This window comes from Nothobranchius furzeri, chromosome 3, assembly GCF_043380555.1.
Source record: "Nothobranchius furzeri strain GRZ-AD chromosome 3, NfurGRZ-RIMD1, whole genome shotgun sequence".
NCBI lineage: Eukaryota > Metazoa > Chordata > Actinopteri > Cyprinodontiformes > Nothobranchiidae > Nothobranchius > Nothobranchius furzeri.
Genome location: NC_091743.1, coordinates 57,596,196 through 57,616,409, shown reverse-complemented (window position 1 = coordinate 57,616,409; position 20,214 = coordinate 57,596,196). Strand labels below are relative to the sequence as shown.

The following is a 20,214-nucleotide window of genomic DNA, read 5'->3' as shown; positions in this document are numbered from 1 at the left end:
ATTTTCAAGATTTCAATATTCCCCGAGATTAATGGCAAAAACTACACATTGTCTCTTTAATTGATCTGGAAATAAAAGTTTTTGCTTTTGCCATCTGGTATGTCTTATTACTTGTTTACACATTATCAATTAAATTATGTTCTTGACAAAATATTGAAGCATAACATCTGTGAGAAATTCTATTGTTACTGCTGCCACAGACACACCTCTCCAATGTACTGTAAATCTCAAAAACCTGTCATAAAACTAGATAATGATCATGAAAACATTTATTTTTTTTCCTGAACAACCTGGATAATTTTTTGGTAATTCTTCAGTAACCACTTTCTTGACTATTCCTCTTGAAGCTGCTGATAATCAAATTGAACGATTCTTGATTTGCCCTGTTGACTCTGTCATGGCTAAAATGTCCAGGTCCAAATCACATGAGTGATCTAGTATCTTCACATGCACTAAAACTACAGATATATGGCTTTCTTCCACCCTTCCAAAAGCCCTCACAGTAACAACAAATAATCCTCATAGAGCTGCAATCGAAAGAACAAACAATCTAGCTGAAGCACATTGCCAATGCACACGTGTACACCATAACCCTATCCTGTGGCCATCAGCGTCTACAACTCCATTTAGTCTAACTTTACTAACTCAACTTGGCTCCTCTCAAGCCATAAAGCTGGCAATGATCAGAGCGCAGTCATTAAAGGAATAACGCTCGGTGAACATCAATAAATGCCTTGAAGGCCCTGGGTTTAGGTCAATCATTGTAGTCAGTTAACGGTCTCAGAACAACAGGGCAAATTCATCACAGGAGCTAATCACATTGGGCAAGTCCACACCTCGCCTCAGAACAATATCCGCTAACGACATTAGCAAAGGGTTAGTAATATGATGTGATTTCCTGCTGTCACACAGAGGTGCTGATCAATGAGAGGAAAGAGTGGAGCATAATTCTGGGAAATCCAATGTTCCTAGCACCTGTACATGCAGAGTTGAATAGGAGTAAGTGTGTTCTCTAAAGCCAAGTACACATTTTGTCTCTGCTTGTGTTGTGTAAGTGACCAGAAATGTGTTTTTGTTTTTAACCACAGGTAGATTGAAAGCAACATAAAACTTTATTCTGAAGAAAGATAAACTAAAGTTGTGTTTATCCACAAAATAAAAAATATATATATTTCTGAGGTTGACGGATTCAATTAACCTTTAGGATGACAAGCATAAGAAAAAAAATCCTCTGTGGACCCATGGATGCACTCAACACCCACAGGATAATGTATCAGCTCTGTGAATTGAGCACCAACCCTTTATTCTTTCAAAGAAAGCATCATATGTGCCAGTAATTGATTTGTTGACCATGTTCACCAATAAACTGGTTTTAAATCTGTGCAGAAATGTTGGAACTAAAGGTCAAGTTGTGGATGTTGAAAATAACTTTACTGTTATTTTGTCTCAATAAAATCTTAAGAACCAGCTATTTAAAAATCAGACAGTATTGTGATATGTAGACTCAAATGTGCTTTTTAGCACCAAAGTTAGCGTTCAAGCTGTTCGTTTGCTTCACATTTTCTAACACACAAACTCACAAAGCCAATCATGTCTTGAAGTTTGGAATTCTTTTTTTCCTGTTACATCCCACATTGCTGAGCATCTAGGTCGCCTCACTTCCCAGACACGAGACAGTCGCCGAGTGGAAATGTTTCTGAAACTTTCATGACGCCTAAGCGCTTCTGGGCTCTTGAGCAGTACAAGCTCAGCACAGAGGGAGCTTCTCCGCTCGGCCACCTCCCTGACAGTTGATGATGCCCCTGGATTCAGGCCTCCAATGCTTCCCTCTTCTTCTGCTGCTTTTTCTCCCAGTCAAAAACCAGCTTTCCCTCCATCCGTATTCACTTCAACATGTTCCCTGTCATATTCACTTTCCTTGGCTTTCTCCACTGCACAGTTTTATTGTCACTCAGCTGGGGATGGGTGACCAAGCAAGATGGGCATGGGCCAGGGCCTGAATAATGACTATTCTCTATCCCCTACCACGGGGGACTGGCAGCCTGTGTAGAGACAGCCCTATTGTGCCTATGAACACAAAGTCCATAGAGAAACACATGCAGAAAATGTGTGAAAACAAGACTGAAAAAAGGCACTAAGTGAAGGCAGCAGAGGGCAAAAAAAGAAAATCAACAGAATGTGTTACTTGTTTAACAAAGTCCACAACTGATACTTTCTGTGGCACAATGCAATTACCACATCAAATATCCTCTGCATCTCATGGCCACCATTTTATGACAGTTCAGCTAAGAAAATGAAACGGAAACAAAAACCATCAACAGCAAACAAAGACTGTCTGGGATTTCTTGCGTCTTCATGCTTTAGATGTCTAATGTTGTGAGCAGCATGGTACAGGACGCCCCTGCAGCTTCTGTCTGAGCCCCGCTGCCCTCTGATGGTGCAGCCACGCTTACTAGACAGGCTCTGGCTGATGTCTCTTGGTAGTCCCTGATCAACCACCCATCACCAATCATCTTCCCTGCAGACAGCATACAAACTGATACTACCTTGAAGTCACCTTACGCAGCCTGTACATACTTTCCTGCCTGCTTGATGCTACAGTACACGGTTTCACAGATTCCTTTCTATTTATAAACAAACTTTGTTTCATTTTGGTACTAAAAGTGATATTTCTATTGTCAATCATTTTCTTGATCAGAGTATTTTCCCAAAAGGAAACCTGCAAATACATATGGGAAATCTGCAAACTCCATACAGAAAAAACCCATTCAGAGTTGCTGCAAGGCTTCAGTGCTAATCACCTGTGCTACAATGCAGTCTGATCCTGCTTTCTATTATGGGCGAGCAGTTGTCAGTTTTCCACTGGTCAGCTGGTGGTTTGGCAGCTATAGAAGCACGAGCATGGCCAACAGAGATGGTGCTCTGTAGTTCACCTGACCACTGGAGCCCACATCCATCCATCTTCAACTGTGAGCTGTAAGGCAGAGGACCTGTCACACCTCTGGTGGAAGGCCAACAATGACAGAGGCTACCCTCAACAGATGCTGCAGGAGGAAGAGCAAGGTTAATGTGCTTGACTTTACTGTGGAGCACATTTGTGTGTCAAACAGGATGGCTCATTTGAAGTGAAGTGCACATCGAATGGAGAATTTAAAACAGTCACTTTGTGTTTTGCAGAGCTTCATGATTGCAATAGATGCAAACATCTACTGTATACATATATAAATACATGCAAATAGGCTCTATGTTCTATCTTTTCTGCTTAGAGTTGTTTACCTGCTTGTGAAAACGATACCTGCTAATCTGATGAGTTACAGTGAGATAAAATGGATTCATGATGCAATGACTGTTTGGCAACATGTTTTTCCTAATTTAAGATGGCTACACAGCTCTCTATAGATTAGAGGGAAATAATATTTCGATTTTCTACAATTTTTTAGTTTGAATTGGGAAGTTGCATTTTTAAATTGCAGTGGGTGTCTGCAAAGCCTGTGATTGTAGGTTATTGAAAAAAGTTATGATAGATGTTTTCTGCCCTTTTATTATAGAAATTGTAGATGTATGTGAGAATTTTCCATGATAACGGATACTTATTTGTCATCTGCAAACAAAATAACTTTTAGTGAATGATATTTAAAGTGAAAAACCAGAAAGCATAATTTATTTCTCTTTTAAGCCACATGTCTTTGTTTGTCCAAACAGAACACGAGGTTGAAGTTCTGGGGTTACAGATGACTGAAGAAAAAGAGAGTGAAAGAGAAAACGATGACTACAGAAACAACATTCTCAAACAGTCATTTTTTTTTTATAATCAAACATGTATTTTTCTAGCATTTTTATCTTTGTCAAAATAAAACCAAAATATAGGTAAATAAATACAGGGAGTGCAGAATTATTAGGCAAATGAGTAATTTGTCCACATCATCCTCTTCATGCATGTTGTCTTACTCCAAGCTGTATAGGCTCGAAAGTCTACTACCATTTAAGCATATTAGGTTATGTGCATCTCTGTAATGAGAAGAGGTGTGGTCTAATGACATCAACACCCTATATCAGGTGTGCATAATTAATAGGCAATTTCCTTTCCTTTGGCAAAATGGGTAAAAAGAAGGACTTGACAGGCTCAGAAAAGTCAAAAATAGTGAGATATCTTGCAGAGGGATGCAGCAGTCTTAAAATTGCAAAGCTTCTGAAGCGTGATCATCGAACAATCAAGCGTTTTATTCAAAATAGTCAACAGGGTCGCAAGAAGTGTGTGGAAAAACCAAGGCGCAAAATGACTGCCCGTGAACTGAGAAAAGTCAAGTGTGCAGCTGCCAAGATGCCACTTGCCACCAGCTTGGCCATATTTAAGAGCTGCAACATCACTGGAGTGCCCAAAAGCACAAGGTGTGCAATGCTCAGAGACATGGCCAAGGTAAGTAAGGCTGAAAGACGACCACCACTGAACAAGACGCACAAGCTGAAACGTCAAGACTGGGCCAAGAAATATCTCAAGACTGATTTTTCTAAGGTTTTATGGACTGATGAAATGAGAGTGAGTCTTGATGGGCCCGTGGCTGGATTGGTAAAGGGCAGAGAGCTCCAGTCCGACTCAGACACCAGCAAGGTGGAGGTGGAGTACTGGTTTGGGCTGGTATCATCAAAGATGAGCTTGTGGGGCCTTTTCGGGTTGAGGATGGAGTCAAGCTCAACTCCCAGTCCTACTGCCAGTTTCTGGAAGACACCTTCTTCAAGCAGTGGTACAGGAAGAAGTCTGCATCCTTCAAGAAAAACATGATTTTCATGCAGGACAATGCTCCATCACACGCGTCCAAGTACTCCACAGCGTGGCTGGCAAGAAAGGGTATAAAAGAAGAAAAACTAATGACATGGCCTCCTTGTTCACCTGATCTGAACCCCATTGAGAACCTGTGGTCCATCATCAAATGTGAGATTTACAAGGAGGGAAAACAGTACACCTCTCTGAACAGTGTCTGGGAGGCTGTGGTTGCTGCTGCACGCAATGTTAATGGTGAACAGATCAAAACACTGACAGAATCCATGGATGGCAGGCTTTTGAGTGTCCTTGCAAAGAAAGGTGGCTATATTGGTCGCTGATTTGTTTTTGTATTGTTTGTGAATGTGGAGATGTTATATTGGTTTCACTGGTAAAAAAAAATAATTGAAATGGGTATATATTTGTTTTTGCTAAGTTGCCAAATAATTATGCACAGTAATAGTCACATGCACACATAAATATCCCCCTAAAATAGCTAAAACTAAAAACAAACTAAAAACTACTTCCAAAAACATTCAGCTTTGATATTAATGCATTTTTTTGGGTTCATTGAGAACATGATTGTTGTTCAATAATAAAATTATTCCTCAAAAATACAACTTGCCTAATAATCCTGCACTCCCTGTACAGATTTAAATAAATAAAGTTACTGCTGACCCAACTGTATCATAACAATGATATAGTTAAAATGTTTAGCATCCAAGAGGGTTTAGCTTCTGAACGAACATGTCATCATCAAACACAAGGTATTCCACGCTCCGAGGGAAACCTCTGATTGTCTGAGACATTGATCTTCTCCATTGTCTGTGGGTCTTTCGGGGCTTGTTTGTGCCCCCTCACACTCTTTAATGGACACTCTTGTAGAGAAACCTTACATAAAAAAGCGCAAAGATGGACACAAGTGCTCAAATGGCACGCTCAGAAGTATGGACTCAGACACTTTTATCCTAGGGCTCTGGTTCGTACTAAATGCACTATGAATTATTACGGAGTGCTTTTCAGTAAGCATTCTTATATTCTGTATCCTTATGTTGTCGGAGCAGTGATATCTTGGTTATGTTGTACTTTTGTGTGTGTTCATTTTTTGTCTCATTCCTTTCTCTCTCTCTCTCTCTCTCTCTCTCTCTCTCTCTCTCTCTCTCTCTCTCTCTCTCTCTCTCTCTCTCTCTCCCCTCTCTCCTTTTATTTTTTATTTTTGTGAACCCCTCTTTCCTCCCCACCCCCTCTTTATTTCATTTTCTTCTCCATGTCCATTGGGGTTAAAAACACCCGAAAGTATTTCTAATAAAGATTTGATATCAGGTGGAGCATTATGGCTGAATTGCTAATAGGTGAATGCTCCACCTATGTGGAAAAAGAGGCACTTGTTGTTTTCAGCACTTCTCTTTTAAAACTGCAAATTTTCCGTTGGCTGATTTTAGAAACACTGTAACACATTTAACTGTCCTTCCTGGCTATTTCCAAAGCTTTCCACTGCTGCTAACAGTCGTGTTGTTATTTCTGATGTGTTACTCTGAACTTTGGTAAAAGATGAGATATAATGAACAACAAAAAGACAAAAAAATATTGTCTCTGTCCTAACATCGCAGCAATGATATGAAAGTTGAGAACTTTAAAATAATCTGTTTTTCACCATGTGCTGGATTAGACTGATAAATATTTTAGCACCAAGTCAATGAAATGGATGTCATAGTTGGACTTGTGTGTCCGTGGGTGAGGCCCGAAGATACAACAGTGGAGTTCAACACCAAACGAAATTCCCTTTCTCACTCTCTCTGCTCTTACAGTTCAGCATGCACCATAAAAAAGCCTCTTGTCAGTGAAATTCACTCAGACAGCTACACGTTTTTCTGTTTTTTCTTTCCTAGAGCTGTATCATACTCTCAGATCATTTATGAATGAGCTGGCGGGACGTCTGCATCACAAGACGTGCTCAAACTTTGTGAGAGCATGTCAGCAAACGCATTGGCTTCTGTGATATCTGGAATAACACTACGGTCATGTGAAAGTTGTGGTCCTCATCAGCTTGTCATGTTCTGTGTCCCTCTGGTCCCCAGCCCCCTCCTGTTCTCACTCCAGGTTCTCCCCTTGTGTCTCATTATGATTCCCAGCTCTCTCTAGGCTTCCCTCATGTTTCCCCCTAGTCACTCACTGGTAGTTCCTATTTGATTTTGTATTAATCCTCCTCTAGTTATTAGTTGTTTATATTTGCCCTAAATCTTTAGGTTTAGTTATTCATTGTTTTATAGGTTTATGTTTATCTTCCCTCCTGCTTAATTCTTTCCCCCATTTAGGTTATCGATGGCCCCTGTCTTCCCTCCAGATCTCACTCCTCACACCTGTCACCTGTTCCCCTGATTACCTCCCTCTGTGTTTAAAAACCCTGTGTTGTCCCTCAGTGTGTGTCGGTCCATTGTCTTTTTTCAGCGTTGTTTTTGTCCCCCTCTAGTTACTATAGATCCTGGCTCATGTGAGAGCTTTTGTTTTGCCTACAGAACTTTAGATTTTTGACCTCGTGTCCTATAGTCTTTGTTTTTTCTGTTCTCATCCTAATAAAATGATTTTTTAAATTTAAAATACCTCTCCTGCCTTGAGTTGTGGTGTTCTGCACTTTGGGTCCAATCCTCCTGCGCTCGCAGCATGACACAGCTTTTAGGATGATTCGTAACAGCAGCATGAAATATTTTATGAAAAATATTTTAAATATGAGTTTACTCAGAAAATTTGCTCAATGAACATCTTAGGTGTGTTCTTGCTGTGTCTTTCTAAATCCATGCTTTCGTTCTTTTTTAAACACAGAAACAGTTTTGTTTACCTGTTTGTAGCTACAGTTTCGCCGACGGCTGCCGGCTTCTTCGGCTGAAGAAGCCGGCAGCCGTCGGCGAAACTGTAGCTACAAACAGGTAAACAAAACTGTTTCTGTGTTTAAAAAAGAACGAAAGCATGAAATTTGATCAATGCTTTTCTTTTTCAGATTGAATTAAATGTAAACACTGTGATGGAGTTGTGACTGAGGAAGCACAGACGATCAGATATAAGCATCTTGGATCTTACAGTCTTATTTTTATCAATTAAGTAAAAATGTGGAAGTACTATGAAAACTATTATTGCTGCAGGTTACAACAATAGCCTACTGCCTTTGTGTATTTACCTGTATTATTTTTCCTATTCTCTAAATGTATATGCTGCCCTAAAGAGTGCATTTTCCCACTGTGGGATCAATAAAGTTTATTCTAAAAGTCTGAAGTCACAAACTTGCCTCAGAATAATTTTTAATCTATTAAAAAACATATTGGAGAATTTTGTTCCTTCATTGATTCCTTTGAGCCATTTTATTTTAAAAATGAATCACTATTTGTTATTAATTGTTTTGCAGTGTAAGGTTGCAGGTTTAGGTTCTGTGTGTCCTGTTCATACGTGCATATGATTTCTCTAAGTATGGAGGAGTTCCTCACACATTCTGAAAACATGCATGTCAGTTTTATAAGTAAATTTGAACCTGACCCTAGATGTAGAACTCCTCCTCTTACCTGATGACTGATGGAGATAACTGCAGGCTATCTACAACCCTGAATAAGAGCCAGCTGCTAAAGACAATAAATGGTAAAAAAACAAATAAATAATTAATTAAAGATACCCACAAAAGATTCAAAAACAAATCCAAATCAAAACAAAATCCAAACCCCGATAAATTAATTATATTAGACAAAATATATATTTACATTTATAAAATAAAAATATATATACATTGTGGTGTCTCTACCTCTATTCTGTAACCTGTAACAGTGAGGTGCTCAGTCATCCATGAGGGACTCAGAAAAGAGACACAGCTCATCCATGCTGAAATAAGCTAGCAGAGGTGGTTCAAGCTGGTCATGATGTATCACACCTCCCAGTAGGTGTTTCAGGCATACCCCACCAAAAAGAGACCAGGGCTAACTCAGTGCAAACTGGAGGGATTGTTTCACTAGACTGACCTTAGAATGCCTTCAGTGTCAGCAGAAAAGCCTGGTTGGGCTACCGTGACTTGGGCTCATTTATGACAATAATAACAATAAAAACATTTGGTTTATTTATTTGCATAACATATTAGCAAATTTAAATTTTCACGCATTGTTTCCCAATGGTTCAGCAAAAAATGCTGTGGAATGGATTGAATAGCTTAAATTCATTTTTGATTATTTTACGGTGTTACGTTTTTATTGTGTAAACATCACAAGAATTTTGAGAGTCTTGCAGCCAAGAAATGCAGTAGCTGCTCCACAGGTCGGTGCAGACTGTATCACACCTGAACTGGAGCAGCTCCACTGGCTACCTGTAAACTTCAGAGTCAAGTTTAAAATCCTGATTTTTGTTTTTAAGGCCCTGAATGGTCTGGCTCCGGATTACCTGCCTGATCTTGTGACTCGTTATGTGCCAAACCGGGCATTGAGGTCTGCTGATTGCCTGCTGCTTCGCGTTCCAACCAAGCCCCCACAATGCCGCTCTAAAAATGGTCCCATCCAGGAAGTAAGAAAAATTGCAGTTCCACCCTCATCCGCTGGGGGCTGGTGCCAGAAGCGAGCAAATCCTCATTGACTCCCATGTTAAAAATGCCGATTTCACAGCAGAAATAAACATGTTTACAGCCTGGTACCAAAACATGTTTTTTGTCTAAATTATCTAGTTTATACTCATGACAACTCTGAGGGGGGTGAATTTTTTTCTCACTCTTCTGTTTAAGTGTATTGAAAGCCTAAAATTCTGTATAATTAATGAGCATCCGACACACGTGACCGCCGCCTCAGACCCACGTGACCACAGAGCTAGCTCCGTGGAAAGGCCTCAGTACAGCCTCGGTCTGGCTTGGAAACTGCTCCGGCATTTTGAGTCTCTGTGTTTGTGTATTCTTCTTTGGATATTATTGGTGCAATTGTTGGACAAAATGACTTGCAGTGGTATTAATTGCACTAATAGAGCGTCCAAGGAGTCTCCACTTCATTTTTTTCGGTAAGTTAAAATCTATATTCGTATTTATGTCACTGCCACCTTTAAACTAGCTGAGTTTACTGAAGTAGCTAGCTAACTATCAGTTTAACATGTAGCATGTACTGTTTAACCATGAAATTTAAATGTAAAATACGGTAAAATAATTAATAGGGCATATTTAGATGGGTAATAGGGTAAAACCCAGTGCATTTAAGATAAAAATGGGTTGAAATATGACGGAGCGCTAAGAGGGAGACTTCTGTGTCCAATCTTCCATCCGGTAATCCCCAGCGGTCAGGCCGGGCAGCCTGACCGATCCGGCGCCTACTTGCTGCGCGGTCTGACCGCTCGTGGAGTTTTTCATGTCTGACTTTAACCGCATCTAATACTGTATTACGGCGTGAGCGCAGCAGCGACAACTTAATATCGATGTGTAAGCAGCCTGAGTGGTAGGGTGTTTTCATCTGAACCCTTAAAACCTCCAGCAGGCTATGCTGCACTATTGACATGTTAGCGCGCGGCGCTAACAACTTAGCAACGTGACATGTCTCTGAGAAAGCGTAAAACACGGACGCTTCTTCTGAAGCGGAAAATAACACCTCTTCTTAAGCAGAGCAGGATGTCGCCTCGGCTCGTTCACGGCCGAGCCGGACTGAGCTCGATAACATTGACCAAGCACAGCCACTGGGTCGTTGTAGCTGCCACCAGGCCTGCTGAAGGAACTCCAGCGGATTTCATCAGACTCGTAAAGTTTCTTGTTTTTGCTGGGGATTTCTGTATTTTACCGCTCCCTCCTGCAGTCTTCCCCTATTAAAATTTAAAATGTGTAACTTTATGTATTGTGATGAATGACTAATATTCATGTAAAACTAAAACGTTAGGCATTTAGGGGGAAAAAACAAAATAATAAACATTATACAGATGTCAAATAAATCAAACTGTAATTAAACTATATATTTTCAAAGTCATATAGACAGCATGATGGTTTGTGTGATCCGCGCGGTTTCACTTACACCCCTTTAATGATCAGGCTGTTTTTTATTATTTTTATCAGCTGATAGCAGTTAAAATTATGGTAAAAAATACTTATATCTGTTTTTGATGACTTAATGCCCAGGAAGAGCATCTTCTCTAGACATTAAATATAACCCAAATGTTTTATTATGAGCAGATCTGATGAAGGTTTAGACAAGCAATCTACAAAGTAAAACTTGTTTAGAGTCCAAACTCTTACTAAAGCTTTTGAAAAGAAAAAATGGTTGAATTTTGAGAAATATCCACAACAGGGGAGCGAGACCTCTGAAAAATGTAAATTTTCTCTGAATTCATAGAATAATGTGAAGATTCTGGGAAAAGTTGGGATTCTGAGATTAAAACGTAAATCTTTCTTATCATAATTCTGGCAGTTTTTGTGTCCTTCTGCTGTGGAAAGTCGTGCAACATGAAGATACTGAGAAGATGCTTACAACCTGTATTTTTATTCCATCCATAAATAAAATCATGAGCTATTTTTTTAATCCAAATTTGATCCAAAGGGCCATCGTTGGTTCCAGACCCGTTCTAGAACATTCCTCTAATCTTAAAGTCATCATCAGTTTCTTCCTTTTAACAAATATTTATTTGTTCAAATATTTAATATTTATAACTGGAATATTTGTTCCTCCCTCTCCCACTGCATTTAGTCCTGTCCTGCAACCCTGTTTTTGCAGCTTAGTGAAGCCAACCATCACTAACCTGGGGGTGGTTTTGGACCCAGAGATGCGGATGGACTCCCACATTAGCCAGGTGGTTAGATCCTGCTTTTCCCGGCTTTGCCAGCTACCAAAGATGAAGTCCATCCTGAAAGACGTGTCATATTTTCTCCCCAAGCCGGACCTGACCGTCATGTATCGGTCCAAAATAGTGTGATGATATTGTGTTTTTTGTACATAACAGACTTTTTAACAGACAAATTTGTCGCATTCTCCTACACCTCTTCACGGGCTCGCCACAGTAAATATTCTATTTGGCGAGAGATAAACTTTATTGTATTTATCCTAGTGAATCTATAATTAAACGGGTAAACTAGTAGCACCACATCCAACATCAAAGAAAGTAAAATGTTACTATCAGGAGAGGGAGAATGTTTAAGTGGTTAGCAGCAGTGTGCTAGTCGATGGCCCCCTCCATGAGGCCAACACAGCTCAGCAGAACGTTGTTGTAGCTTCTTCTGGGGAGAAAAACACTTTGAGAAAAAATAAAGTTAACAGCTGAAATAGCAGGAAAGAATACAGTTAAAGAGCAGATTGTAGAAGAAAGAAACCCCTGGGTTAAACTGGTCTGTCTACTGCATAATGCTGAACTCTAACATGTGTCCTCAGGGAAGGACCTGATTGGTGTCCAGAACCTGCTGAAGAAGCACCAGGCTCTGCAGGCTGAAATCACAGGTCATGAACCTCGCATCAAGGCTGTCACCCAGAAAGGAGAGACCATGGTGGAAGAAGGTAGAGCAGGTCTGGTCCTGACATGTTTCTGAGGTGTCTGCAGGTTCTGGCTCACTTTTTTTGGGTCCAGGTCACTTCGCTGGTGAGGAAGTGAAGACTAAACTGTGGGAGCTTCATGGACGTTGGGACACGCTGAAGGCCAAGGCGTCCCAGAGGAGGCAGGACCTGGAGGACTCTCTGCAGGCCCAGCAGTACTTTGCGGATGCTAATGAGGTCGAGTCCTGGATGAGGGAGAAGGAGCCCATCGTTGGAAGTCCAGACTAAGGGAAAGACGAGGACTTGGCCGAGGTATGGAAGTCCCTTCCTGAGAAACTCCAATCGCTTTTCTTTGCTCTCTTTCCAGTCCTTCATAATTAGTGTTTCTGTATTTGTCATTTCCTTCGGTTGTCAACCAGACGTCGTTGCTCGTTTGAGCGTCTCATGGGTTAGGGGTAGAAGTGCTGGCCTCGCACAGGAAGTGATGACAAACGTGTTCCCATCACTCTTATTTCAAACGGTTTACAAGCTGTGATGTGTGTTCCCGTTGCAGAGCAGCCATGACACGTGGCAGCCGGCAGAAGGCTCACGCTTTTCCACTAAACACCCACAGAGCTGCGTCTGCGGTGAACTGAGCAGGGTTTGTTTTACGGTGGCGGATCCGATTGGACCATCGCTGCGAGAAAGCTCCACTTGTGTCAGACGAGCTGAAGGTTCTGATGTTCTGCTCCACAGGCTCTCCTGAAGAAGCACGAGGCCCTGATGTCGGACCTGTCGGCTTACGGCAGCAGCATCCAGGCCCTGAAGGAGCAGGCCCAGTCCTGCAGGGTGAGTTCAGAACCCTCGGCCCGTCAGAACATTCTTATCCACCACGTTCTAACACCAGACCTGTTAACCCGAACGCAACAAGGTAATCAGCAGGTGCTTTTGTCCTGCAGGACCTGAAGGCCAACGAGTCCCGCCTGAGGGACATCAACAAGGTGGCATCTGAACTGGAGTCAGAAGGTCTGATGGCTGAGGAGGCTCCTATGGTTCAGGCTCAGGTGAGCGTCACCTGTCTGCAGCAGCTGGTCCCTCTCACTTCCTGGTTTAACTCTGCTCGTCTCTGTTTGTAGCAACAAAAAACATCTGGGTTCTGCTCCTGGAAAGGTGCATGTTGTCCTCCGCCTCCACCAGAACCAGACGTGGTGTTTATGTTACCACTCATTTGTTTGTTTGTTTGTTTGTTTACAGGATGAAGCCGACTCTAACACGGCGTCACCCTGGAAGGTGAGTTCATTCAGCTGATCAGAGGTCACCTCTGATGGCAGCAGTCACGGCCGACCGTGCTGACATCACACAGGAATTCAGGTGACCCGGCAGGCACCAGGTGCTGGTGAAAGTGGGGACATGTCAGCTGGTTGCCATGGCTACAGTTATCTTTATGCATCTGTATGACTGCTGACTGGTGTGTGTTTCCTGTGACCTTTGACCTCAGACCGTACGGTTGGGCGTTCAGACGACGGCTAACTTTAATTCCATCAAGGTAAGAGGAAGCTCTTCCCTTCCTGTCTGAGCAATCCGTCTCCAGGTTTCTTCGTCCGGCGTCCAGCCCGCTGGCGTCCACCTTCATCTCACCTTCATCTCATCTCACTTCATTTATAGTGCAATACTTTCACATTATCATTTTCCCACACTTCTGTATACCTGTATTTTTTTGTTTTTCAATAAAGAATGACAAATTATTTAAGTTTGGTTTTTGTTGCACACAAATATATATCTGTAAAAAATATCTACAAAGCTAATGTTTACATAACAAGTATGATTGGGTTTTGCAATACGGCACTCAAGTTTATTTTAGTAAGATTTTCAAACCAAGTAAAGTTAGTAAAGAACACATTTCTATTGTCTGCTAAGAAACTGTTGGGATTTAAAATGGGCCTGTTGTACAAATAACTTGTAAATGATTATTCCTCACTTTTGTCTTAACCAAAGAAATTCCAGTAATTGAGCAAAAACATTTATTTTTAACACTACAGTTTATAAAACAGGGCGCAAAGTGTCGGCACATGTATGTATGTCGATGGTCCGCCCCAACCGAACCAGGAGACACAGACGTCAGGGAGGCCAAGGTTGTCTCTGCAGCTCTCTGGGCACCACGCCTCACGTAGCTGTCTCCAATGATCCAAATGGCTATGGAGGAAAAAATAACAGGTTTGGCCTAGCTGTTTAAAGTACAAAACCATTCATGAAGTGGTCAAGACAAGTACTTGGTACTTACACTTGCTGCTTTGTGTAGCTGACGTTGACACACAGGCTGCCATGGTGACCTTTTAATAGATCTAAGAAAAAAATGTAATAAAAGAATGAAACTTAAAAACTCCCAGACCTCATGTCATATTTACTAATCAGCTATGGCTGATTTGTTTGGATCACAGTGAGTTACACTAATTCTAATATATTTTTATTTCTATTATACATACATACTTTTTAACTGTTATTTTCACATGACTGTTATCAGGCTCTCTTGTTCTGGTTCTGATGATAACTCTGTCTTCCAGTAAGTTATCTTGTGCTTACTTCATCTGTAGAATGTCTCTTTACTTTTGGTAAATTGTACTGAGTCCAGAATAAAGACTAGTTGGCTGTACAAGATACAAACAAGTATTACGTTTTGGAAATATATGAAACACCGCCAGCATCTGTTAGAGCCTGTGGCGGGGTGCTGAGGGCCGGCTCCAGCCCAGGAATGAGCTCTACACGCTGGCCGGGAGGGTTTCAAACACCGCCATCCTCTCCTCTGCTGGCTGTTCATTCTGTTATGGTTACCGGTGCTTGTGTTGCAATGTGAAACGCTTGGTCTCAGATTTTGTAAGAAAGATAATAAAATATCCCCCCAAAATACGACTTAAATATATTTTCTCTTCTTCATGATACATTTAATGGCTGGTGCGACTCAGGAGTGATAGCGCCGAAAAAAACTGTACTGAAAACTTGCTCAAAGCAAAATGTATTCATTACGGAAATAAATTATAAACTTACCGATTTAAAACTTTTTTAATACAGGTACTTCTCACGAACAGGCGGAGAAAACCTCCACCTAAACTCCGTGTGAGGTTCAGGTCGATGGGTGTTCCAGTTAGCTCCGGTTGGGTTGAAGCTAGGTGGCTACATCCGTTAGCTCGGCTCCCACCTCCGCTTTAGCTTTGGGTTAGCCAGGGTTAGCTTCAGGTTAGCTCGTAGCTAGTTCGCCTGGGTGTCGTCACTCGAGCCCAGCCTTACAGCCACACCCTCAGCGCCTCCTCTCTTCCCTTTTATGGAGTTGTCTGGGCTGGACGGAACCTGTGACACGGTCAAAATGGCGGTGGTGGCCACCTCCCATTATAGACAACAAACGTGTTATTGAAGCCAATGGAATCCGTTTGTCCAGTATTTACAGTCTATGGTTCCAACAATGAAATACAAAACGCGGGGGTTTGTCTATGCTGCTCCAACACCCTGGAATGCTCTTCCTCTTTCAGTGAGGCTGGCACCATCCCTCCTCCGTTTCAAGTCACTACTTATAAATAAATAAATAAAGTTGGTATGGTATGGTAGCCATGCTCCACTGTAGCTTCATGACTGAGCTAAGTTTTAGCCAGGCCAATCACAGCTCTCTGTGTGTGGAGAGGTGTTGGGCGGGCGTAGTACCATTACAGCAGAGCTGCAATGGAGCACAACAATGATGGTGCCGACTCATTTGAAACGGCTTTGGCATGAATTCAGAAGATTTAAATTTGGCTTTTCGTTGAACAGATAGAGGTATTTTTTCTCCTTTTTTGATGGTGTATGGCAGACTGTCTGGTTGAAACATTTCCATAACAATGAATGTGTCATATTGTGTCATGTTCTGAGGTATGTGCTTGACCCAAGACATGCAGAATCAGAGACCAAGGCAAATATGAAGGTAAAAAATAAAAATGTTTATTTTAAGACAGGAGAAACTAAGGGCGCACTGATGTCCAGCGGTAGAGAATCAGGAAGCGGCGTCTAAAGGGAAAATAGAGGTGAGTATGGGAGTTGTGGTTCTTGGGGAATTGTTTGTAGTTAGGACTTACGATGCGGAAGTGGATCAGGAAAATGGAGGGGGAGTGAGCTGGGGTGATATCCAAGTGCAGTTGTGGTCCAAGTGTATGAGTGTATGGAGGATTTGGTTGAGAAGGCTGATATGGAGAGGGAGCATGAGTGTGGTGGAGAGTGGGTCGGCTGGAAGAGAGGTGAAGCAGGAAACGAACCGGAGAACTTCTTCCAGAGAATGCGGTAATTCCAAGGATGCAGAAACATGAGGTAAGTACCAAAATTCACATGAACGAGTCATCAAAAAATCCAAGCACAAAAAATCTTAATCAAAGTCTTAGCGACTCTCGAAGGGCAAGTGACTACCAGTTAGTAGCAATCATCCGGCAACGTAGCATGGTCACCCTCCTCCTTACAAAGCCGGCCCGCTGATGAGGAACAGTTGTTGCTCCCTCTCCTGCAATCAGAGCTCAGAGGTTGTGAATGAAGTGAAGAGTACTCACCCCGGCTCATGACACATTGTCCGTTGCTCTGATTGGTCCAATTGTGTGCAGAGACAGTTTGAAAGAAAACTGTAGACTGAGCTCTGTTTATGGGTTGTGTCCAGACTATATACTGTATGTACATATGTAGGATGACTTGCCAGGCTAAGAGTCTTGTGCAGTAAACAAATTTTGTTTCACACAACCATGTGTGGAGAACAGATGACAGAAGGTTCCAGAGATAAAGTTTCTCTCTGTGTATTTTTGTCAGCTGAGGGGTGGTAAGTTGTTTTATTATTATTTTTCTTATTAAACTCATCGTTTAATTGTTTGTTCACATTTCTAGATATTAATTAGCACATGGAGCAGGGAGAATAGTGTGAATATGAAGACACATAATACTAGGAGCTGTTAATGTGTGATAAAATAATTATAATACCAAATGTGAACAGTCTCCCACTTCTGTATTCAGGCTGTGTTGCAGGAACTTTGAAACAGGAGCTGGTGAGTGAAAATAATGGTCATAGGAGCATCAGGTATTATTATTGGTTTCCTGGGGGAAAAAATGTTTGTCAGCAATTCTACACAAAGGAAGGGTCAGTGCTTAATGGTATGGTGTTTTTGTAGACCACAGGTGGTGACAAAGAGGTACACCAGCCTCCATAGGAACAACTGAAAGTAATATCATCGTTGAGAAATGAGATGTTGAAAATAGTTTTCACATTTTAAAGCGTGGTTAACTTTGGAAGTCTGTGTAACATCAAAATAATGTGTGGCATGTTGTGTTATAAAAAGACACAACAATGATTTTAATGTGACCACCATCAATATTTTAGGCCTTAATATTGTGTAAAAAAAAGAATCCAGCCATCTGCTTTAAGTCCATTTTCACAGCTGTGTTCATTCTAAAGGGGTAGGAAAAGTAAAACAGTTGCATAACAAATGAACAACCCTCTCATTCTAAATGGTTGAGCATTGCTGTCCTGCCAAATATAACTGGAGGCTTGGACCAGAGTTGTGGGTGGATGTAAGGCCTCTGCTACCCCCATGGTTCTGACTGGGGCCCGTGGGCTGCACAGGGCCACTCCAGTTCATCCGCAGGCTTGGTTCTCTTTCATCTTCATTATTTACAGACTTGGACCGAGGAGCAGCCTCCCTTGGGGCAGCTCATTGGGATTATCCTCTCCCTGTCCCAATTCACAGAACCTTTACTTACAGACATCACTGGTTAAGCACCGGCCTCACTGGGACACATATGTAAGCCTTCTGTGGAATGCACTACCGTAATAAAGAAACTTTCAGCTGTTGCATCCTTGCAGCAGCTCTTAACTATTCAGTGTGTTTTTATTTTGAAATGGAAAATAATTACCATCTTAAATTTGTAAATAGCTTCCATAGTGACCTCTATTCAGAACAAAGGTCTCTAAATACTACAGGACTAATGAGTTATTTCTAACCTCTGACAATTTCTCATTGCATAGTTGTTTGCATGAATTGATGTGATCATTACAAGAGTGAATGTCACTAGGAGCAGAATGCTCAACTTCCGGTGCATCCAGGGTCAACTCTGGACAGTTGTTTCTTAATATGTCTGCTCAAAAGCATGCTGTGTAAAACCAATGTCATTGTAAAGGTTTGTATACAGGGCTTTGCACAAGAGGTGTACAGATTAACATGTGCCAGTAATAATGTGTGCGTGTCAGTTTGGTATAGGGGATGAATTGATATTCCCAGCAGTTCCCCTATCTGTGTTTCTGCAACTGTGCCGGACGAGCAAAGTGGCAAAAATGCATCCTTGTGGATGAATAAGAGACCAGTTGTCCACTGCCTGGATGGAGGGCTGTTCGATCCCAGGTCCCGGAATGCCACATCCATAGGGAAGACACTGAATCCTGTAAGCTGCTCTCGGGTGCTGTACAAATGACAGCCCACTGCTCCTCAGAGATAGGTCAAATGCAAACGTTGCTGGAGACATCTGAGACTTTGGTAGAGGGAAGGACCCTAAATAAACTGTCATCCATCATCGACAACATGGACCACACCCTCTACCACACACCAGAAAGACCGTGAAGCACCTTCTTCTACAGACAGCTACAGGCCTGCTGTTTAACAGACAGGTAGGGAATCTTTCCTGCCACATGCCATAGCCCTTGCTCTCATTGCTATATTTGCACAAATATATATGGATGTGTTTATGTAACCCCTTTTTATTCTATTGTATAAAATTTATATCTAATCTCTTTGTATTTTTATTTTATTTTATTTTGAGCACATTGTCATGTTTTCCTGTATGTCATGCTGATGCTGGCCAATAATTTCCCAACTCTGGGGTCACCTAATCTCATTTTATCTCATACAAGCTCGCTCCCAACCTGAATTGCTCATAGTGTCATGAACTATTGCCTAGGGGTTGCATAACTTAATTTTTTAAGTCAAGTAATGAAAGTAATGAAAATCGAGTCGACTTCGACTAGTCGTTGATGACGTCATACACCTGAAGCGGCACGGGGTGGGGGGGGAGGGGTGTCGGTAGGTTCGCTGGAGTTTTTGACAATTAAAATTGCGCCCACGTTTTCTAAGTTAAACACATCTCTTTTAACAACGGTAGTTTCTGCATCCTACTTCAGCCCTCTCCCCCTCCCCCTGCGCAGCAGCCACAAACTCACTGGTGCGCCTGCAGCATCTCAGAGTTCCTGCTGCTCTAAACACTAAATTAATTATTTCATCTTCTGTTCCTCACTTCTGATTACCTTCAATGGTGTCTGTTTGTTGCAACCACCAGGTACAAAAACTAACTTGTTTTTATATGACTATTTTTCTGTCCTACCTGTTTATTATCTTCCTTTATCTTCCTGCATCTCCTCTCAATTCTAAAGAAAAACTGCTACCTGGGTTCATATATATTCACCTTATGAGTTACCTTTGAACTGCAGTTCTAAAAGATCTACCGACCGCAAAAACAGCGGAGTGCTCGCAGCTCGCAGGCCGCATCAGTGAGGTGAGTCACTGGAGGATAAAACAGGTGATGCGCCCCGCTCCGCAGCAGCGAAACGCATCAGGCACAAATAAAAGACAGATAACATTAAAGGAAATGAGCCGACACGAACGATCACGTGTTTAATTTGTTTTTGAGGTGGTGACACCTGATTTCATAATATTACTGTGGCGGTGCTCAGGACGCAGATGTCTGGAGCGCGTCAACAATCAGGGCTTTGCATGCGCAAGCCGGTTAAGATCAGGATAGGGGTGAAGGGAAGGTAAAATTGCAATAGGGAAAAGGTCACAGTTTGGTTAAATGTCTGTTTTACCGCCGGTGTCAGTGCTGGTGCTTTGGCACAGCGCGTCGCCTTCGCCTCCCGAAGCGCAGGGGCTCGTCACCTGCTGTCTTTTCCGAGGACTGCATCTTGTCAGTCATTATCACGTGACAGCGACTAGTCGATGACAGGCATAAAAAGTCACTACAGAGCAGTGAAGTCGACTAGTCGACTAG

The 20,214-nt window shown here is 41.9% G+C and overlaps 2 protein-coding genes across 5 annotated transcripts in view; one reads left to right on the top strand and one right to left on the bottom strand.

Annotated features, from left to right (window-relative positions):
* Positions 1-20,214, bottom strand: part of LOC107385433 (chemokine-like protein TAFA-1) — a 214,493-nt gene that overhangs the window by 96,728 nt on the left and 97,551 nt on the right. The window lies entirely within an intron of this gene.
* LOC139068866 (spectrin alpha chain, non-erythrocytic 1-like) lies at positions 8,279-16,278 on the top strand. Of its 2 annotated transcripts, XM_070549358.1 has the most exons (7): positions 8,279-9,769; positions 12,109-12,231; positions 12,302-12,519; positions 12,943-13,035; positions 13,146-13,250; positions 13,441-13,476; positions 13,685-16,278. In XM_070549358.1, exons 4-7 carry the CDS (start codon positions 12,970-12,972, stop codon positions 13,760-13,762), a joined length of 285 nt encoding a protein of 94 aa, XP_070405459.1. In that variant the 5' UTR covers positions 8,279-9,769; positions 12,109-12,231; positions 12,302-12,519; positions 12,943-12,969; the 3' UTR covers positions 13,763-16,278. The 2 variants fall into 2 exon arrangements, 1 of the variants encoding a protein (XP_070405459.1); XR_011520119.1 differs by having other exon boundaries at positions 12,302-13,356; positions 13,441-16,278.